A 21,649-nucleotide genomic window follows, 5' to 3' on the forward strand; every position below is an offset into this window, starting at 1 on the left:
GTGCTGCCACGCTCATCTCCAGCGCCGCCGCTGTATTTGAGACACTGGGGCACTTACTGTCCTGGGGCCTGCTCTCGCTACTGAACATCACAAAAGTTAATGGGCAAGATGGAGGGCAAGCAGGCAAAGCTGCCCTTCAAACCACGGAAATCGTCGCAGGGCTCCATTGGAGACACAGATCTCAATATGGCGGATCCCAGTCAGCAACGCAACCTGAGGATGCACATTTATGCTCCCTACTACTCACAATGCGCCAAAGCTTTACCTCTATCGAGGCTAAAATGGATGCTATGAGCATGGACTTTATTACTCAAAGGCTGGAGAAACACAACGGGCGCATCAGAGAAACAGAACAGAATCTCACAACTGGAGGATGTGTCGTCGGCTGGGGGAGAGTAAATGTTGAACATGAAGCATCTCCTGAAAGTTACCGCCGTGAAAAATGAGGATTTAGAGGTGCGCTCACGCTGCAATAATATTCAAATCATTGGAATACCGGAGTCGACTGACACAGGGCGGGTGGAAGATTATGTGGGGCGCCAACTGGTAAATTTGTTTGGAGCCTTCTCCTTTTCCAAAAGTCTAGTGGTGGAAAGCGCCCACCCTTTCCACCCCAGGCCGCCCCGTACTCCAGGGGCGTTGCACTGGGCTCTCTAGCATAAATCCCCAATGGGAATATTATTCACTATCTTTCAGTCTCTCCTTCTGTTCTCTCCCCCCTCGAATACCTGTGAATTCTTCTTTCCTATAAACTTCTCGTCTCTCCAAACCGGTCTCTTTAGAGTGTACCGCGTTTAATTCTTTACCGCTCCACTCTTTCTAGGTTTCCTATGTCATTGCAGCCCATTACTCAATTAGTCACACTGGTCATTGATCATGGGTAATCTTGACTTCTGTTATTGTTCTATTATCGGGGCAGAGGGTGGGTGGGAGGGAGGTTGTTCTCTGTATTCTATTGCTGTATTCCATACACCACGTTTCACAAGCATGCACTATTGTACTCATACTATGCCTAGGTTACTATACCCTCTGATAGATGCGCGCATCCTGCCACTGTTAATGCATTGCGCAGAATACTAATACTTTATAAGCCATGACAATCCTAACATTTAATCTGATGACATGGAATGCGCACTGACTGCAAAATCCTCGCAAATGCAGATATATACTGGGCTACCTAGACTGGCACAATGTTCATATAGCCATGCTGCAAGAGACCCACCTGGATCGCAAAATCTCACCCCCATTTGCAGGAAAATGGGCTGCCCACAGATGCTTTGCATCATATTCCACATATGCCTGGGGGGGGTGGCCATTCTAATTAGTCCCACTATCAACCGGATGGTGCTACACGAGACTCGGAGGGTCATTATTGCATCATTTAGGGACACATAGCTGCACAATTGCTACGGTCCCAATGTGGATGACCCCCACCTCTTATGACAAACTCTGGAGACTGGTGATGGATATAGGCTCCACTCATGTCATCTGGGTGGGAAGACACCATGCAGATATAATGGCTAACCATTTACTATTTGATGCATGGAGAACGCTTAACCCTACACAGAGAGAAGGCACATGTCACTCATCGGCACACTCCAGCTCGTCCCGCATTGATTACTGGCTACTATCGAAAGGGCTGTGCATATGGTTAACTGAGACCCTGCACGTACATATTCAGATCACTCCCCTGTGCTGGTAAGGCTGTCCCGCCCCCAGGTAGGATCTCCACATTTAGATTGTGGTGCCTTCAGCCCACTGCCCTGCTGGATGACTGTTTCCGCGAGGCGATTAGACAGGAGATGCAAGATTTCTTCCCTAGGAATCAGGAGACTGTATGCACGATGTCCAGTGTCTGGGAGGCCTTTAAGGTCACCATACGAGGAATGTGTATTGCACAGGGGGGGGGGGGGGAATCCTGCGGGATATCAGAGGAACGCTTGACAGGCTTGGCAAAGCCATCAGAGTGGCAGACACCCAAGCTGTTTTAGACCCATGCAGTAGAGGAAAGGCACAACTCCGCAAGCTAATGACTGAATATCAGGCGAACTGCTCTTTCCACCGGGCTAGAACATTTGGTGAGGGCGAACTACCTGGGAAGGCTCTAGCTGAAGTGATGCGTACCCCCACATTTTCAAACTACTTTTTGGGCATTACGGATGAGAAGGGCATATTACACACAGGAACAGAAGGCATCCTTCACACATTTTCGGAGTACTACTCTACTCTAAATGCCACACATAAGACACACTCTGAAGATGCCCTATTCTACTTTGAAGACATTACACTAGGCTGGCTTAGCGATACTGATAGGGAATTTCTGGCAGCTGACATTGAGGAGGACGAGATTCGGGCAGCCATAATGCAATTGCGAAGTGGTAGAGCCCCGTGCCCCAACGGGCTACAGGCCGACTTCTATACATTTTATGCAGACACATTAGTCCCAATCCTTCAAAAAGTATATGTAGAGGCTAATCAGGCTGGGATCCTCCCGCCAACAATACACGAAGCTACGGTCATAACACTGCTTAAGCCTGGGAAGGACCCTACAACCTTCAGCGCGTATCGACCACTATCTTTAATAAACTGCAATGCGAAAATATTGGCCAAGGTCCTAGAGAACAAGTTGAGCTCATTGATTGGGTGTTTGGTCCTACCAGACCAGGCTCTGGGAGAGCCACCTGCCATAATCTACGCACTCTCTTCGCCTTCCTGCATGAATTAAACCCGGAATTGGTGGCAGCTGCTGTATTTCTGGATGCGACTAAAGCTTTTAATTCGTTAGAGTGGGATTATACTGTTTTGCACAGCTGTTCTCCCCTCACCCAAACATGCCTCAATTCTAGCTGGACAACCCACTGTTGTGTTGCAATTCAGAAGTAAAATATCTGGGGCTAGTGGTTTCCAGGAACAGAGAGGAGACGTTATGGGCAAACTATGGCACTGCTATGGAGTCCATCACTAACTCAGTTACCAGGTGAATTTCACTGCCCCAAGCATTGGCTGGGCATATATCCTTAGTAAAAATGGCAATATTGCCCAAACAGCTCTATCTCTTTCTCAACATACCTTATCACCCCGGAAGGCCTTTCTTTCGCACACTCCAAACCCAACTAGTCAGACTGGCATGGGGAGGCAAACAGCTCAAAGTGTGCTGGAACATACTTACCCAGGCTTTCTCGCGCAGATGCTTTGAAGCACCAGACATGGAGCAATACTTCTTATGCCAGCAGGCCCATTACGCGCCTTTTTGGCTTCAACCCCCCACCGTTTATGCCTCATTTAGCTGTGGAACAGGGATATATGGCCCCCATCCCTACCACCTCCTACCTTGGAGCTCATGTCCTTGAGGAAGGGTATACTTACTCTGGGCTGTACCAACCTTGTGTGGCGTGAAACCAATATTATATTCACCAATAATGTCCTTACATTACTACCTCCTCCCTGTCACACATGAAAAGCTTTGCCGCGCTCTACTCGAAAAGAGAGATCTCTACCTAGGGTTATTTATATCATGAAGGCCCGTTCAAAAAGTTACACACTCCGAGGCGAACATGCTACACCATTGGAAACTTTTATATACATCAGCCTCAGACACAAGGTCAAGGCTTACGCCCCAGACTTACCCTCAGAACCCCCTATATTAGATACTCTAAATACAGCATTACAGGCGACGTCATTGGTGCATTCGATATCCAGGCTGTACCAGGCTGCTCAACTTGAACTCCCTGTCACGCAAGATAATTCTAGGGTGGGTTGGGACCAGGAACTCGACACTCCACTCACCGAAAAACAATGGACATTTTCTTGTCAGGAGACAAGCAAGATAATAGCCAGCAGCCGGTTACGCATCATACATTTCAAGTTGAGACATCAGGGCTAGTACACCCCAGAGAGGCTGCACAGATATAAATTAAGGCCAAATGACAGATGCAGACAGGAGAAAGCGGGCTTTTTGCACCTAGCATGGCAATGCGCGTCCATCCATGCATACTGGTCTGAAGTGATGTCAGCCCTTGCTCAAATGATAAGCACTACGGTCCCCCTATCCACAATAATCACACTTTTAGGCTACACTGAGGAACGGCTATACACGCACAAAAATTCCTGACATTGGGATTACTCCTAGCAAAACGCAGAGTGGCCTGCAGGTGGGGAAGAGGTCGGGCCCCTAAATTCAAGGAATGGCTGAACGATCTTACACATTGCAAGGATCAACTAACACCAAATGCAGAATTATTAGCAGTCATCCCGCCCTAAAGATGAATGAGATACTCTTCTGTCCCATTTGCAAACACACTCAGCTTGATTGCACCCACGGGAAGAGAGCTACTCTTCAAATTCACACTGCGCACCAGTCAACTGCAGGGGGGATCGAGAGGCCAGATGCACCCACACTGGTGTAACAAGGCCCCCATATCACACTTCGCCCACCGCAGGCATGAACCGAAGCTTCTGTATTCAATACAGGATAAAAATGTATTGTAAAGACTTGCCCTCGGGATGAAAATCTCCTTGTCCCCAATGGGCGACTACTGGGCAATGCAGCATGCTCATATGACAGATGCATGAATTATAGATAATCAGGGGGATGTACAGGACCACTACTTTGTAGACAAATGCATTGTATGATGACACATGCATGGATACAGTTTATTTGTTTGAAAAATTAAATAACAAATAAATAAAAAGAAAAACTAGCCAGAAGCAGTTGGTTAGCGTTGCAAGTGGTGTAAGAGATACCTATTTATTTATTTATTTTATGAATTTATATAGCGCTGAATCACCAGAGAGGTATCTCTGCGCTTGAAACAGATGACAATCCTAGCCCTAGTTTTTATAAAAGATACGTTTTCATCAGCTTTCTAAACTCAAAAAGGGGCATTTCAGCGCAAAGTTGTTGGGGAAGACTAATCCAAAAACTCGGAGCCAAATAGGAGAAGGCTTTGCCTCCAGTTCGGGCCTTGTTAATTCTCGGAATCGAGAGAAACCTTTTAGCACCCGATCTGAGTGAGCATCCAGGAGTGTAGATATTCAGTTTCCTAACAAGATAGGAGGGACTAAGCTTGTTCAGAGCCTTAAATATCATACAGCCCATTTTGAATTCCACTCTTTTTTTAACTGGTAACCAGTGCAGTTTAGATAAAGGCAAAGAAGGGGTCCTGGATGGTGACCCAGTTACCAAGCGGGCTGCCGTGTTTTGTATGACCTGTAATTTACCCAGTGAGGCTACATGCGTAGAAAGTAGCAGGGCATTACAATAATCGATCCTGCTCATCATCAGTGCCTGTATCAGAGTCTTCCTGGTGGAAACGGGGAGCAGTGGGAAAATTCTCCTAAGCAGACTTAGAATATGGTAGCAGATGCAGACAGTAGTATTGATGTGGGTATCAAGAGTGAGTTTAAGATCGAGTTTGACACCCAGATTTTTAACCTCCTCATTAGGGGTAGGAGCTTTACCCAATTCCTCAGGCCACCAGCTAGGCGACCAGCTGATAGCAGCACCCCCAAACAACATAATCTCAGATTTTTCAGAGTTTAACTGGAGATAGTTTGTTTTCATCCAGGAGGCAATTGCCCTCATACCCTGGGAGAAGATCTGTTGTATGTCAGATCTTTTTTTATCAAAGGCGAGGAGGAGTTGGGTATCTGCATAAGAAATAGGGTTAAACCCCAGATCCCTCATAAATTTAGCCAGGGGGGTCACGTAGATGTTAAAATAAAGTAGGGCTCAAACATGAGCCCTGGGGGACACCCCTGGTGACTTGTGAGGGACCAGAAGAGAAAGAACCTAATGTCACAGCCTGAGTTCTATTAGTCAGAAAATCTGACAACCACTTCAGTGCAAGTCCTTTAATCCCAAGCCCCTGTAATCTAGACAGCAGAACTCGATGAGAAATAGTGTGGAATGCTGCTGAGTGCTTTCCCTATTGGCATCTAATTTTTTGATGTGGATGGCTTTATAGACGTGTAGGGACTAAACCCATGCATGCGGACAGTGGAAGGCAATGAAGGTTTTGGAGAGAGGAAGCAATGCGATTAAATTTCCCTTCAACTGTGGTTGGTCAGAATGAGAGTTTGTACAATTGTGTAGAGAGTGATTGATAATAGGAGTAACACATTTTATGCAGGAGACGGATTTGATTATGTGCTATTTTGGCTTTTTTTTTCATGTGATCTTTGAAAGCAAGACCTCATGATAAGCAGAAAGGTTCACTTAAAGGGCTCCAGTACAGGTTAGCTAACACTGGAGCCAAAATGGAGCCTTGAGGTTCTTGGTTATTTTATTGGCAAAAGTAGAAGTTAGGCGAGTCCAGCTGGATGCACTTTTTGTCTGCTAGAGAAGTTTAGAAACCCTTTCTGTTTTAATGCACAGGCGGTACTACTGGCTTTAAATTACTGTAACTTGAAAACAGTCTAATCACACAAGAATGCCTTTAAAAAAGTCCAATATGTGAAGTCAGAAGTGCACTTTTTTTAAATGGATGGTGCATGTGATCAGGTCCTTATGCAGACGTTCTCAGTGAAAGCATGCCGATCGCTGAACAAGACTGATTCACAGTCCCATGCCTTACACTCTGATGGTTGGAAGCAAAATATTAACGGCAGCTCAACAGACCAAAGGATGGAGATGGCTGACCCAAAGGCTGTCTCTGCAGATGTATGACTTTTTTGTATATGCTATTAAACAAGGCTGGCTCAACTTTTAATGTGGTCTGCAGGCCACAATAAAAACAAGTATTGGCAAACCCAATAGGTCTGGTGTTGACCAATGGTTGTTTTTCCATGATTTTTGCAAAACCTTGTTGGAGAATCTGCTGGACCCGCAATCTAAAGAAAAAAAACATTAGCTAAAAGTACAAAAGGATCTTAAAATAGAAATGCATACACACTGCCATATAGTTCCTGTCATTTAAGGGGACTACTTTGTGTGCGCGACTGTCCTCCTTGTTAAAGGGCAGAATGCTGTCACTCACAGTGAATTGAGCCAATGGCTGATGTCTGGTAACCCACTGCCCTAGGCTTTATGCTGTGGTGCACAGAAGATAAACGTGAATGAAACAATAACAGACCAAAGGATGAATAGGGATGGCTGAAAGCCCCTATAGGTAAGTATATTATACATTTATTTTAATAAAATTAAAAGGTCGAAGCTAATCCAGACCTGAAATAGGAGTTTCATGGGCAACAACAACGTCCTCCCAAAACAAAGTTCTGAAAGTCTGGAGACAGCAGGCTAGCACTAATAGGTACCAAGTAATTTTGTAATGAGAACTGAGAGTACGTTGTTATAGAAAAAAATAATTGACTAGGCATTGCACATAACGACTATTTTTCTACAATCTAAACAGGCTAAAAAACATTCAATCTCTGCTTTTATTACACTTCCCACAACAAAGGTTAATCGAAACAGTATGTTACAAGTATAATAAAACAGATAAATAGGCTACTGAAATGAAAAGGAAACAATAGTGTAACTATGAAGTCAGAAAAAGTTAAGTAAAGACAAACAAACATGAATTAATTATGGTTTGTACCTTCTGAAGACATGCGTTTAGGCATAGTAGAGACAGGAACTGAAGAACCATGAGCAGAGGGGTGAGACGGGGGCCTTGATGGCCGCGAGGGCGGCCTTGTAGGGGTGGCTGCACGAGGTGGAAGAGAGGTGGGACCTGACTGGTAGCGAGAAGGTGGGCGAGAGGAAGGAGATGGGCAAGGCGATGGCCAGGCAACACCTGACAGAACAAATGATATGAAGGAAAAGTATAAAAACTAAAGAAAAATATGGGGAAAACAAGTCAACAGAAAAAAGTATGACAAAAATGATTTCCTATACATTCAACCATTTTAGGTATTTGTATCAAGATTTACTTTCTAATGCCGAAAAACGAACGTAGTTTTGTGAAGTAAAAACAGCAACATGATCGAGGCTAAATCTAAACAAGCCTCCAAAGGGTTCAAACAGGATCTACAGTCCTACTTAAGAAAGCTGATGGATACCTTATTCTGTTAGATTGTTTAACAATGACTTCATACTTGTTTTTCCAAATAAGAGCACTATGCTACAAAGTTCCAATGTACGTGAAAAATAATTCTTAATATTACAAAAAAAATACCTAATGATGAAATATATCAATTCATGAATACATTTTAAAAAGGAAAATGTATATTGCAATGTAACTCTGGTACACTTTGTTGAAGAACTCTTTTACATTAATTCAAACAGTTTAATTACGTTTTATAAGTACGCAGCCAGTAACAAAAGTATTCGCCACCTTTTACAGCCCACTCCCCCAAAACTCAAGAAGCTATTCTCAACCAAGCATGCCATACCCACCCATCTCATTTCTGAAATTCAATGACAGTCCATCTAAAAACCTAGTCGAAACATAGCCAAGGCAGTTAAGAGTACTTAGGTGTGTTAAGTTACTATGTAAATCTTTCTTCACTCTTATGTATGTTTCACGTCTGACTCCAAACAAAGGTACAACCACAATGAGTAGTAGAAAGAGTACAAGGCCCAAGTATAATAGTATTAGAAAATTGCCAAAAAGGGAACATGCTGATTAGGATCAATCCTGAGTGGGATGCTCACAATACCAGGAATACCCACACATGGGTGCCCGAAAATCCCTTAAAGAACCCAAAAGAAATTTTGAAAAGAAATTACTTACCTGCTAACATTTCTATATGGGCATCAGTTTCTAAGTTCACACCAGGAAGTCCTGGAGAACAGAACGGCCGAAAAAGCAGTCTCTTCAGACTTGGCTGTCCAGGCAGTAATGCTTGGTGAACGTGTGCAAGGATGCCCACGTGGCTGCCTGACAGATGTCAAGTTAGGGATCTCCGCGTCCCAAAGCAGCAGTGGCTGCCGTCGCCCTAATAGAGTGGGCGCGCAGTCCGACTGGAGGTTCCTGTTTAGAGAAATAACAGCTCTTGATACATAGGACAAAACATCGAGAAATGGTACGTTTGTGCACGGTCAGACCTTTCTTAGCGCCCGCATAACCCACGAAGAGTTGATCGTCCACCCGGAAGTCTTTTGTATGGTCAAGATACAAAGACAGTGCACGCTCTGGGTCCAGACGGTGGAGTCTCGCCTCTTTGGAAGGGTGCGGAGGCGCGAAGAAGGTGGGCAATGTGATGGTCTGACCTATGTGGGAGGAAGTAAACACTTTGGGCAGAAGAGAGGGCCTAGTATGGAGGACTACTTTGTCCGGATGAACAGCCAGAAAGGGAGGTTTAGAAGGTAAAGCCTGAAGCTCACTCACCCTGCGAGCTGAGGTGATGGCAAGCAAGAAAGCAGCCTTCAAAGTGAGGAGACGAAGAGGACAATAATATAGTGGCTCAAAGGAAGCACACATAAGATAAGTGACCACAAGGTTCAAGTCCCTCTGGGGCATTACGAAAGGTGGAGGAGGAAAGAGATGAGTAATGCCCTTCAGGAATCTGTTAACAATCAGGGACTTGAAAAGAGAAGACTGATCAGGAAGGCTAAGAAAGGCCGAAATGGTCGAAAGATAGCCTTTAAGAGTGCCCAGAGCACAGCCCTGCTGGGCCAAGGAAAGAAAGAAGAGGAGAATCTCTGAAAGAGGGGCAGAAAGGGGATCCACAGACATTGCTGTGGACCATGCCACAATTTTGTTCCATCTACAGGAGTATTCTGTTTTGGTGGAGGGACCCCTAGCTACCAAGACTTCGAGAGGAAGGTTGAAAGCTGTCAACTGTCGCCGCTCAATCTCCACGCAAGGATGTGGAGGCTGAACAGATTCGGGTGGGGGACTATCCCCTGCTGCTGCGACAGAAGATCCGCCTGAAGAGGTTGTCTGATCGGAGGATCGATGGCCATGCTCAAGAGCTCAGGGTACCAGACTCTGTGTCCAGTCCGGAGAAATAAGAATTACTTGGGCCCGATCACGCTTGATCTTCTTCAGCACTCTGGGTAGAAGTGGTACAGGCGGAAAGGCGTACAGGAGGCCATAATTCCATTTGCGTCGAAAGGCGTCGCCGAGCGAGTGCGGCCTTGGAAAGTCCAATGTGCAGAACTGCTGACATTGCACGTTCTCTTCTGTGGCGAATAGATCTAACCAAGTCTCTCCCCACTGCTGAAAGACACCTTGCACCACCTCAGAGTGAAGACGCCATTCGTGATCCATTATGCACCGGCAGCTGAGCTCATCCGCCATAGCGTTCAGGGAATATGCCAGGTGTTGAACCACCAGGGATATGCCCCGCTGTTCCAGCCAAAGGCGAAGAAACTCTTGACATAGGGTCCACAACCCCAACCCGCCCTGTTTGTTGCTGTACCACATGGCAGTGGTGTTGTCTGAACACCTGAACTACTCTTCCCTTGACAGAAGGAAGGAATGTCTTCAGTGCAAGACAAATCAATGGAGCTCCAGAAGATTGATGCAGAGCCTCGACTCCGCCGGAGACCAGAGGCCTCTGATCTTCACCTCCTCCATGTAGACACCCCATCCCAGAATTGACGCATCCGTCACTACTGTAAACTCTGGGTGGGTTAGGGAGAGGGATCTGCCGCTGACCCAATCCTGGTTTGTGAGCCCCCACTGCAACTGACTTGCAGTCCCCTCTGAGATCTGGATGGCATCAGAAAGATTCCCCTGATGTTGCGCCCACTGGAACTTCAGGTCCCACTGCAGAGCCCACATATTTCCTCTGGCATGATCTACCGGCAGGATTCAGGAGGCCATGAGGCCCAGAAGCCGTAGGGTCATTCTCACCAAAATCCGGGATAGAGGCTGAAACACAGTTATCATAGCCCGAATATCCCGGACTCGCTGCTCGGGAGGATGGACCAGAAACTGTGCCGTGTACAGAACCGTTCTGATGAAGAGGAGCTTCTGAGAGGAAATTAGGTGCGACTTCGGCACGTGGATAGTGAACCCCAAGAAATGCAGGAGGTCCGCCGAAGTCTGGAGGTGGGAAACAACAGCCTGGGGCGAGCCAGCCTTCAACAACCAGTCGTCGAGATAGGGGAAGACCGGAACCCCTGATCTGCGCACCCTAAGCAACACCACAGCATAGGAGGCCGCCTCCTCCGTAGCCACAGTAGGGGGAGAAAGCATACCAAGGTACCAAGGTATGGTGAGGTATCCAGACCAGAAAACTGGTCTCACCAAACTCATCTTGCCAGTCCAGCTCCTCAAGTTGGTCTGCTAGAGGGTCACCAGAGCCCCCCCCCCCCCCCCTTCCTCCTCACCCTCCTCTGAATGGCAGGAAAGAACAGTGGTACAAAAGTACCAGTTGACACCGGTACCGGAAGTCGGGTGAGGCAGAGGTCGATGCTGGTTGGGGGTGCAACCGGCATCGAGGGCCGGTTGGGGGTGGAATCGGCGCCGGGAAAAATACCGTGAGGTCAACCGGCACCGATCCAGATCCAGGACTCTAAGGCCCAGGGCCCCCATTTGAGTCTGCGTGGCCCAAAGGCGCGCCGGCGGAGTCGGGCTGCCCAAAGATGCTATGCAGCGCTTCGTAGAAATCTCGAAGCTGGGCAGGGGACACGCCGGCTCCCAGAAAGGTGAGGGAAGCGCGGAGCCGTCCCAAAAGTGGGCTCCCAAAGCTGAACTGGAGAGCGACAACGCTCCAGTTCCCGCACCAGTCGACGGACGGGGAGAAGGCGAAGAGCGACGATGCTTCTTCGCCTTCTTCCTGTGCTTCGACCACTCGTCATCGACTTCGATGACGAGTGGTGATGGTTCCATGACCAGTCTCGAGACCTTCCTTTGAGGACTGCTCCCGCAAAGACTTCGGGTTCATAGCCCGACAGTCGGAGCGCGACTTCGGGTCATGGTCGCGCTCCAGGCACCAGTGGCACACGAGGTGCGGATCCGTGACAGACATCAGCTTGTGACAGGAGTGTCAAGGCTTGAAGCTGGTTCGACAATGGGACATCCCTACGTGCACCAGGAGTTGAAGGACTCGAAAAAGAGGTCGACAAAAGTCGAAAAACTTTTAGTCAAAAATTGACTAAGGGGCACGCTCTCTCCAGAGTTGCACTGGCTGGCGCAGAAAAATTAAGAACTGACGTCAGCGCGTAGGGCATCTAAGTAGACACCCAGATGTCATCCCGGTGACCACAACGCTGACGACTAACACAGAGTCAACCGACGCGCCAGGGTACTGCTAAGAAAAAAGTTCTCCAGATCCAGTCTGACGCCTGGTGGGGGTTTAGGGGGGACGGGGTTTATTAATTCTAAGGTAAGGAATCTATAACTACGGTCTCTTTCAGATGCTCTAGATAGTTGATGTGAAGGCTCTTGTACTTGTCGTCCCATAGACCTTGAATTGTCAAATTGTGGAGATGGGCACCCCAACCTGTGAGAGATGCCTCTGCTGTTAGCACAATCTGTGGAACAGGATCGATGAAGGGCAGACCTTTTGTTAAGTTTTGTGTCTTCCACCCTTCCACCACTGCAGAGACCGATGGGTGCGGCTGTCTACCATCACTAGCTCTGTTGATTAACCATGAGATGGACTCCACTGATGTGCTAAGCATTCTTATAGAGGTGCATGTGTAACCTTGCATGAGACACTATTGCAATCATTCCTAACAGTTGCATTAAAGTCCTGACTGCTAAGTATTGATTGGTCTGAACCTGTATTATCAGAGTTTGAATATTTTGAATTCTGGTTGCATTGGGAGATGCCAGAGCTGAACAAGTGTTTAGAGTCGTTCCTAGATAGGACTGCATTTGTGAAGGCTGAGACTTGTGAGCATTGACCGTGAAGCCCAATTAGTGGAGTAGGTCAAATGTATTCTGTGTGTTGTAAACATTTTTGGTGTGTGCTGGCTTTGATGAGCCAATCATCTAGGTAGGGCAAAACATGAATCTGTTGTCTGAGATGTACTGCTAGACATTTTGTGAACACTCTGGGAGCAGTAGTTACTCTGAATGGGAGTACTTTGAACTGATAGTGTTTTTATGCTATCACAAACCTCAGATATTTGCGATGTGCTGGGTGAACCGGAATATGAAAGTACGCGTCTTAAGTCTAGTGTGGACATAAAATTGCCTTGCTGTAGAAGTGGAAGCACTTGTTGAAGCGTGACCAAGTGGAAGTGTTCTGACAGTATGTACAGATTTAACGTCCTTAAGTCTAACATTGGTCTTCAGGAGTCGTCCTTTAGAAATTACAGAGAGTAAACTCCTGAACCTTAGTACTGTAACAGAACTCGTTCCATAGCTCATTTTGTTAAAAGAGCCTGTATCTCTTGTTTGAGGAGCTGCAGGTGCTCTGACGAGAGTTTGTGAACACGAGGTGGAATATTGGGAGGATCGCTAGTGAGCTCCAGGCAATAACCATGTCGGATAATGTCTAGCACCCATTTGTCTGATGTAATGGATTGCCAAATGGGGAGAAATTGTGGACGTCTTACCCCGACAGGTGGTAAATGATCAGGGGGAAGTGTAGGCAAGTCACTGTTTATTGGGGGGGAAGGGGAGTTACACATTGACATGCTCTTACCCCTACCTTTGAAGTGGTTTCCTCTGTACCCTCCTCTATAGAGGCCTCTAGAGAAAGAGGGTTGTGTGTTTGACTTGTATGAGGAAGCGTTAGGGTCTGAGGATGTACTTTCGACCCTCCCCTGTAAAATGAGCAGCGAAAGGAGCCTCTGTTTGATGAGGACTGAAGCGCCCCATGGATTTCGCCACATCTGTGTCTTTCTTCATCCTTTCTAAGGCCTCATCTACTTGTGGTCCGAAAAGACGTTGCTTGTCAAAAGGGGTATTTAAAATAGACTGCTGACCTCCGGTTTAAAACCTGAAATTCTAAGCCAAGCATGTTGACGTAGGAGAATGCTGGTGGTAATTACCCTCACTGCAGCATCAGCCGGATCTCAAGCACATCTAATGGAGGAATTGGATAGGAGTTTGCCATCTTGAACCAAATCTTGTGCTTTCTTTTTGTGCTCTTCTGGAAGGTATTGAAGTAGAACTTCCATCTCAGCTCAGTGTGCCCTGTTATACCTAGCTAGTAACCCTGCGTGTTAGCAATGTGCCAGTGGTTAGCGCCTTGAGCGGCCACCCTTTTCCCAGATGCGTCGATCAATTTAGACTCTTTGTCCAGGGGCGGTGCATCTGCAGAGGTTTGTGAGTTTGCTCTCTTACAAGCATTAGAGACTACTATTGAGTCCAAGGGTAGCTGTCTTATTAAAAGAGGATCATATGGTGGAGGTTTGTATTTGTCAACCCTAGGTTTTAAAATGCGGAAATGAACAGGGTCCTTAAATATATCATCTGCATGTCTCATCATTTCTTTTAACATGGGTAGACTCTGACTAGACCTATGTGAAGACCCTAGAGTCTCAAATAAAACTTCTTCATCCAAAGACTCTTTATGTAATGTAATTCCATGATAAGCTGCTGCTCTTTAAGCTACATTATCATCTGGAGGTGATGGCTTTGCAGGGTATAAATCTGGATCATTATCCATGGGTGGATCAATATTATAGTCATCCCATGGATCTGCTGGTAAATGACCATTGATAAAATCATAATTTCCTAAATCAGGATGTGTAAGAGGAGACCACTAAGGTTTTATGTGTAGTGGATCTGAGCCTGGCAGTTGTGGTAATGAAGAAGATGGTGGCAGGGATGGCAGAGTAGGGTGAATAGGACTTGTAGCCAAGTCCATCTTCTAGAGAGGAATATTATAATCAGTGTCCTCTGAACTGACTCGTTTTGGAAGGTGTTTTAGTAAAATGTATCCAGTTTCTGGATTAATGTATTGCTTCTCTTCTTTAGGGTCTAATATTTCTTTCATAACATCCAGGAGTGGTTCCGGGGGCTTTAGAAGATCTTCTTATGATTTCGGTGGCGAAGGTTTCCGAGCCGAACCGGCCTTGTCCTTTTTGTCTTTTGAAGCGGAAGGTTTCGGATCCAAAGACGATCTGTCTTGATCCTGAGCCGGAAGGCTTGACGGTTTGTTTCGGTGCCGGGCCCAAGGGCAGGGCGCCGGAAACATCGTCTCGGTGCTGACCAAGGACAAAATGCAGAGGTGGTGTCAAAGCCTTATGTTTGGTGGAAGAGTTTATAGGATAAAGGGGCTTTAGTACTCACGGCACCCTGTCCTGGGACTCCAGTTCGATTTCCAGCTCAGAATCTGATTTTGGCCATAGAAGGCCCCCCTCTTCTTCCGCTGCTGTCGCTTCTTCCTGCTCGGATTCCTCTCCGAAGATATCGGGAGTATGTTGGATTCTTTGGTGCTGCAATTCTTGTCGTCCTTTCCCGAAGAGTCTCTTTCGATCGTAACGACCGATAAGCCTCACAATCTTCTTCCTTGTGCTCCCGTTAGAGGCATAAGTTGCAGACTTTATGTAGGTCGATACAAGGGTACTTGGAGTGGCACTGAGGACATCACTGAAACGGAGTCAGTTCCATCAACAGAAGCCTGGACCGACGCAGTTAGGCACAAAGGCCGCCCACGATGTTTTCGACTGAAGAGGGAGAGTTTCCCAATCAGATCACTATGCAGAGAATAGGGAAACACGTACGATAATACCCTCGAGGGTACAGTGGATTGCGTACCGAGGGGAACTCGAAGAACGGTTTCGAACCAGGAGCGCAGCAATACCCGTACGAACCCAATGGCGGAAAACAATCTAACACTGAGTCCATGCGCACTATCACCAAAAGGAGGAGTCACCTTACCTCGTGACTGGGAAAGACTTCTTCGAAGAAAAACAACTTGCAAACATCCAGACCCAACACTAGATGGCATGAGTAGGCAAAGCACCTGTATCTACAGCACATATGCCTCGAACAAATATTTTTGTTTGAGATTTGGCATTAGGATGGGAGATGGCCTAGCCAGATGGGTCAGGCACAGTGGAGAAAGTAGGCACAGTAATCATCGGACTGCTACCTTCAGATGATAATGTCATCATACTCTGGGGACGGGGCCGTTGGGGAAGAAGGTAGAAGGAGTTTAGTGACTGGGACCTGGTGCCTGTTTAGGTATTTTTATGTGGTTGAGGGGTTGGAACTGTGATTTGATGGGCCTGAATGTTTGAGGCACAAATATGTTTTACTGGTCAAGTAGTTTCGACCATGAAAACAAAAGGTTAGAGCAAAGTAGGTACAATCAGCAGTAGATAAAGGGTTTTGGGATGTATTTAATGATAGGGAGGTGAGACTGAACACTGCTGCCAGTCGTTTCAGGCTTTTGGCCTAAATGTTTGAGTTTGTGACAGACTGTGCACCCAGTTGTTCAGTGAGAAAATGTAATCTAGTGGTAATGTTGTTCTTGTTGCCCATGGAACCTCAGGCTGTTATATTCCCAACTTTCTCATTCTAACCTATTGTGTTAATCTGGGAACATTACTTGCTTTGCGAACATGTAGCCATAGAAATTAACAAAAGGAAATTTACAATTGTAGTGTGGCGTTATTCAAGTCTCTTCAATCACATATCTCACATTCAACATTGCCTCAACCAGACTTATGATACAGCCTGGTTACCAGAATGCACAAAATAAGTTAAGATTCCCCACACTGCAGAATATTGTAGGACATTTGATATTGGGCTTTATGCTTGGCTCAAGTAATGCAAAAAGGCACTTTTTCCCAAAAGCAGACGTTCAACCACTAAGCTCAAAGATGTTCTCCAATAAATCTCGTCTGACAATGTTGAATCCTTGCCACCCCGCATACAAACTCACGCCCATGAGGTACTGAAAAAAGACTTGCATAGCTACAGCTTGGAAACCTAGGTAATGTAGTGGCCATTTCGCCTATTTTGTAAGTTGTACTTTTCTGGGCATCACATTTCTGCAAAACAGGACACCTACACCACACTAACTCCCCCCTAACAGAGAAAATCATGAAAAATTGTATAGCATATTTTAGATGTCTTTTTGTCCTTTAGCACAAAAAATGTGCAAGAGGTTCCACAGATCTCCGAATTTAAACAGCAGGCATTCTTCATAACTGCGAGGTGAGATTTACAGGTCAAACATATCTCAATAGCAAGTGCTTAACTCACTAATCCAGGAGTCTCCAGCTTTTTCTTTAATAAGAACTACTTATGTTAAATGAAAATCATTGCGAGCTACTAGTATTACTAGCATTGTATCAGTGACTCCATCAGGCACAATTACAACACTGACCACCATGTCCAAGTTTAACAGCAGTGATCACCTAAATGCATCAGGGGGTTTGCAGGCAGTAATGAAAAAAAAAATATTTGGAATGCCTATATATAGGTAAAGCATGCCAGTACAGTGCCCCTGTCACACAAGTAATATATTAGTAAAAAGTATTTGCACATGATTTATCACTCAATATCACCTTTCAATATAGTTTGGAAATTCAGCCATTTGTCTCAAAACATCAGCTTATGTGTTCTGAAATACACACATTTTCATCTTGGAATACACAGTTTTACCATACATATGTTAATTTAACCAATCAAAACGTTTCAATTTAGAAGGCCGAGGTGCATCCAGGAGAGCAGAAGAGCTACCAGTAGCTCACGAGCTACTCGTTGGGGATACCTGCTCACTAATCTATCTCACGCCCTCATTACTGTTAATACTTTGGTGATGAATGAAAAGGATGCCCTAGGACAAACCTATAATATGACAAAGTGAAATACCTTCTCTGGTAGTGAGTGGTGTGTTTTTAAAATGCACATTAGCTGAAAATGGAGAAAAATCTGTAACGAAAACATTTCAAAGTAATTGAAGCGTTATTGGAGTTAGCTTGATGGCGATAAGGGAAGTGAATACGTGATCTACCTTGCCTTTTCTTACTGAATTCTTAGTTATCTCTTTGGATCTGACTTTCTATTGATTCTGTGCATTGTTTGAAACTTCCAACCTATAGAAAGTGCTTTCTTGAGAGTCAAGGATTTAATTCAGTAAACAGTGATGCAGTGTTTAAAAAATATTTAAGACTTCTGAGTTTTTTGATGTTACATACTATCTAGATTTGTTTGTTACGTGTAGAAAAGCAGACTGAAATCACGACAAGGACATTCAAGGTACTTAAGGGGGAAGCCCAATTTGCTTGGTTGGCTGCCAAAAAGTGAGCAAGGTACTGTACTATTCCTAGATGCCAAAAAGGCGTTTGATTGCCTGGAATGGTCATACCTGTGGGTGGTCCCAGATAAGATGAAATTCGGGGGTTCCTTCCTGGGGTGGGTCTGTTATACCAAGATCCCATGGCTTGACAGAGTAAACGACGTGTTGTCCTGAGACAAAGATTAGGAGAGGTACTAGACTGGAATGCTCAATGTCCCAGCTAATATTCGTGGTGGCTCTCAAACCGCTGGTGAGCTGGATCCAGATGGATGCCCAGATTAGGGATGGGAAGACATGCTAACTATACGCAGATGACACTTTATTGTACCTCGTGGAGCCCTCCCATCCCTTGCGACTGTGTCTATGGGAAATATACCGGACTGCGCATTAATTGGGGGAAATCTGTAGTATGCCCCCTGAAAGAGATGTGCCCTCTGATTCAAAGTCCCCCACTCCGATGGGAGCCAGAGGAGTTTCAGTGCTTTGGGATCTTTGTCATGTTGAAACTGGACCTTTTTTTTCCAGCCCAATCTGGGTAGGGTTCTAGAGGAGTATAAACAGGACGTTGGTCACTGGCGAAGCCTCTCACTATCCCTCCTAGGTTGGGCTGCGTTGTCTAAAATGATTTATCTCACGAAGTTATTATATGTTCTTCAAAATGCTCCACATGCTGTATCGGATAGGTTCTTCACACAGGTGGACGGGGTTATAAGAGCTCTGCTTTGGCCTGGGGGAGCCTCAAGAATAGCTCTAAAACACTGACTAGTAAGTCCTGGGATGGGGGCATCGCCTTGCCAGATGTAAGACTAAAGCTGGGCAGCACAATTAGAGGTAGTAAACAACCTGGTAGAGCACTCTCTAATGGCAGACAGGAGAGCGATGGCTCCCCTGGGACACATGTGTTACATATATGGAAGGGGGGGGGGGATATGTGGCAAGAGGGCAAGAGGGCAGGCTGATCACTTTCCGGGAACTACTACAAACCGAATACGAGATGTCAGGCAGCCAATACCTCAGGCACCTCCTGATGCAACACACACTCAAGAGATATGGCCCCCTATCAGACGACCTGCCAGAGGAATCACCGCTAGAATATAGGGTGGTATTGCCCCCCTTGCATAGGCACGTTATTTCCTTAGTCTATACTACTTTATTGGCTCACAGTCTCCCAGACCGGACCTCTCTTAGGGACCGTTGGGAACAACATCTAGGAATCCTGGAGAACGACACCTGAGTCGAAGCCGTTAGATATCCATGCCAGATGGCTAGAACGGCTGGGTTTAATTTGGTTCACATAAACTTCCTTCACAGGGTATACCTTAGAAGGGAACATCTATACAAAATGGGTAGCGGTGACTTAGATCTCGGTCTTGGTGGGGATGCAGGTAATGAGGAATGCTACTCCTCACACTGTGGGAATGCCCACTTGTACGGAAATACTGGCACCAGGTGGAGTGGAGGTTGTCGGAGTTGGAGGACACCAGTGTTCGCTTTAAACCCATAACTAGTAACAGTGTGGACATGAGGGGAGCAAACGCTAGAGAAACATTCCCTACTTTTTTGCAATGTGGCCCTAGCAGTGGCAAGGAGAGACCTAGCCAGGAGATTGGGAAGTCCTGTCCTGCAGACACTGCAGGAGTGGGAGTCAAATCTCAACTGGCGTATGAGAGCAGAGGTACTGGTTTATAAATCTAGGGGATGACCCCGGAAGCTTGAACAAATCTGGACTCAATGGCGGGTCATGGGAGATAGTGTTTGAGAGTTGAGGGCATCTAGCGAAGGAGCTTATGGGCAAAAAAGGTATCTGGATGACCACCTCAAGAAGTGTGGGCTGAGCCATACCCCAGAAGATGGTGAAGGTCCCACAGTTTGGGTAGTGATCCTGTACGAACTGGATCTAGTGGACTTCTAAAGTGTTACATAATGCTCTGTACTACTGTTATCTGTCAAGGAAGGGAGAGTTTTTTTTAGGCTTTGGAGAGAATCATGTCCACAGAAAAGTTGTTGACAAGGTAATACTCCTATCGTACCATATGTTAATTTTGAGAAAATATCAAAAAAAGTTTGAAAACAAGTGAGAAAGTTGACACAAAAGGAAGTCATTGTTTAAAAAGTATGCTACGCCTTACAAGGAGGGTCAAAACAAACCTTTGCTCTATGACCGATGTATACATTTCAGTCAGGGAAAAAATGCTCTCAGATATTTGAAGACAAAAACAACCCCCCAAAAAGGAAAATCTATCTCTTGGATACCTTCAAATTACTAAGCATATAGTATCTCGCAGGGGGCTTGCATATGCAACCCTACGACACGTGAAATACTATAGATTTCTGACACCATTCATTTAAATGAATTTGATGAGAGGGTCCACTTACCTGCAAAACATGGAATGGCACATGGCTTGTCCACGTGCAGTATCAAAATGGATAGTCCCCAAGACTTGTGGGAAACTGGCATTTAAGATCCTCTGCACTACTGATGGCAGTATTAGTCCACCATAGAATCTAGTATTTTGTTACTTAGAGGTGCATCATGTGCTTAAAGCACATAGGGACAAATTGCAAACTATTCATGAATTTAACCCTCTCGATCCAAAACAAAAGAATCTTGGTGAGACGGGTTATCTCTAGGATCTATAGTCCACTGATATTAGATATGCCCATCCCCAAAAAGACTTTTGAGCATGAGGGAAGCATGAGCTGGGCCGCCTAGAGGAAGAGGAGTGACCAGAGGACAAGACAGGCAGCCTCATGTTCATTAGCAATACCAGCAGACTTTGCTTAATACAGTTCAAAGCACAAGTTACTTACTTGTGTAACGATATATCTGTACGAGACATTAGTTAGAGATAGATTCCTTACCTTCGAATATCCCCAGGCGTCAGACTGGATCCAGAAAGTTTTTGTCAGCAGTACCCCTGCACGTCAGTAGGCGTCGTCGTACGGCTCCGTGTACGTCGCTGGCGTCGTAGTCGCCGAGATGACGTCGTCAGAGCTACTTAGACGTGCCCACGCGCGCTGACGTCAGTTCTGTACACAACTTTTCCGCGCCAGAAGCGTAGAGCCATTCCAGAGACCAACTACTGGTGCAATAGAACTAGGGCCCTGAAAGGGATGACCTGAACCCTAGAGAACAGATCACAGAACGGGGAGGATGGGTAGGCGGTAAGGAATCTATCACTAACTATTGTCTCTTACAGATATATCGTTACACAAGTAAGTAACTTGTGCATCTGGAAGAGGCACGTTAGTGATAGATTCCTTACCTTAGAATACATACCCAAGCAATACCAACCCCGGTGGTGGGTCTGCGAAGTGAAATTACACCAGAAAGTCACGGAGAACTCAACGGCCAAAAAAGCTGTCTTTCCGGACCGGACTGTCAAGGCAATAGTTCTTAGTGAAAGTATGCATCAAGGCCCAAGTGGCCGCCTGACAGATGTCTTGCAGGGGGACACCGCGTCCCAATGCTGTAGTAGCTGATGTCGCCCTTGTAGAATGGGCACGTAGCCCAACCGGAGGTTCCTTTTTAGCCAGAGAGTAACAGGCTTTAATGCACAAGACAACCCATCGGGAGATAGTTCGCTTGTGCACAGCCCGA

The 21,649-nt window shown here is 45.9% G+C and overlaps 1 protein-coding gene across 17 annotated transcripts in view; it reads right to left on the bottom strand.

Annotated features, from left to right (window-relative positions):
- Positions 1-21,649, bottom strand: part of ATXN2 (ataxin 2) — a 1,509,788-nt gene that overhangs the window by 1,074,860 nt on the left and 413,279 nt on the right. For 10 of the 17 annotated variants that reach the window (XM_085634782.1, XM_085634779.1, XM_085634778.1 and 7 more), the window contains one exon: positions 7,539-7,736. The exons of the other annotated variants lie outside the window; for them this stretch is intronic. In XM_085634782.1, coding sequence (XP_085490908.1) covers positions 7,539-7,736 — 198 coding nt within the window. The remainder of the gene's footprint in view (positions 1-7,538; positions 7,737-21,649) is intronic. 17 annotated transcript variants of the gene reach the window in all.

The sequence above is a fragment of the Triturus cristatus genome, chromosome 11, assembly GCF_964204655.1.
Source record: "Triturus cristatus chromosome 11, aTriCri1.1, whole genome shotgun sequence".
Lineage (NCBI taxonomy): Eukaryota > Metazoa > Chordata > Amphibia > Caudata > Salamandridae > Triturus > Triturus cristatus.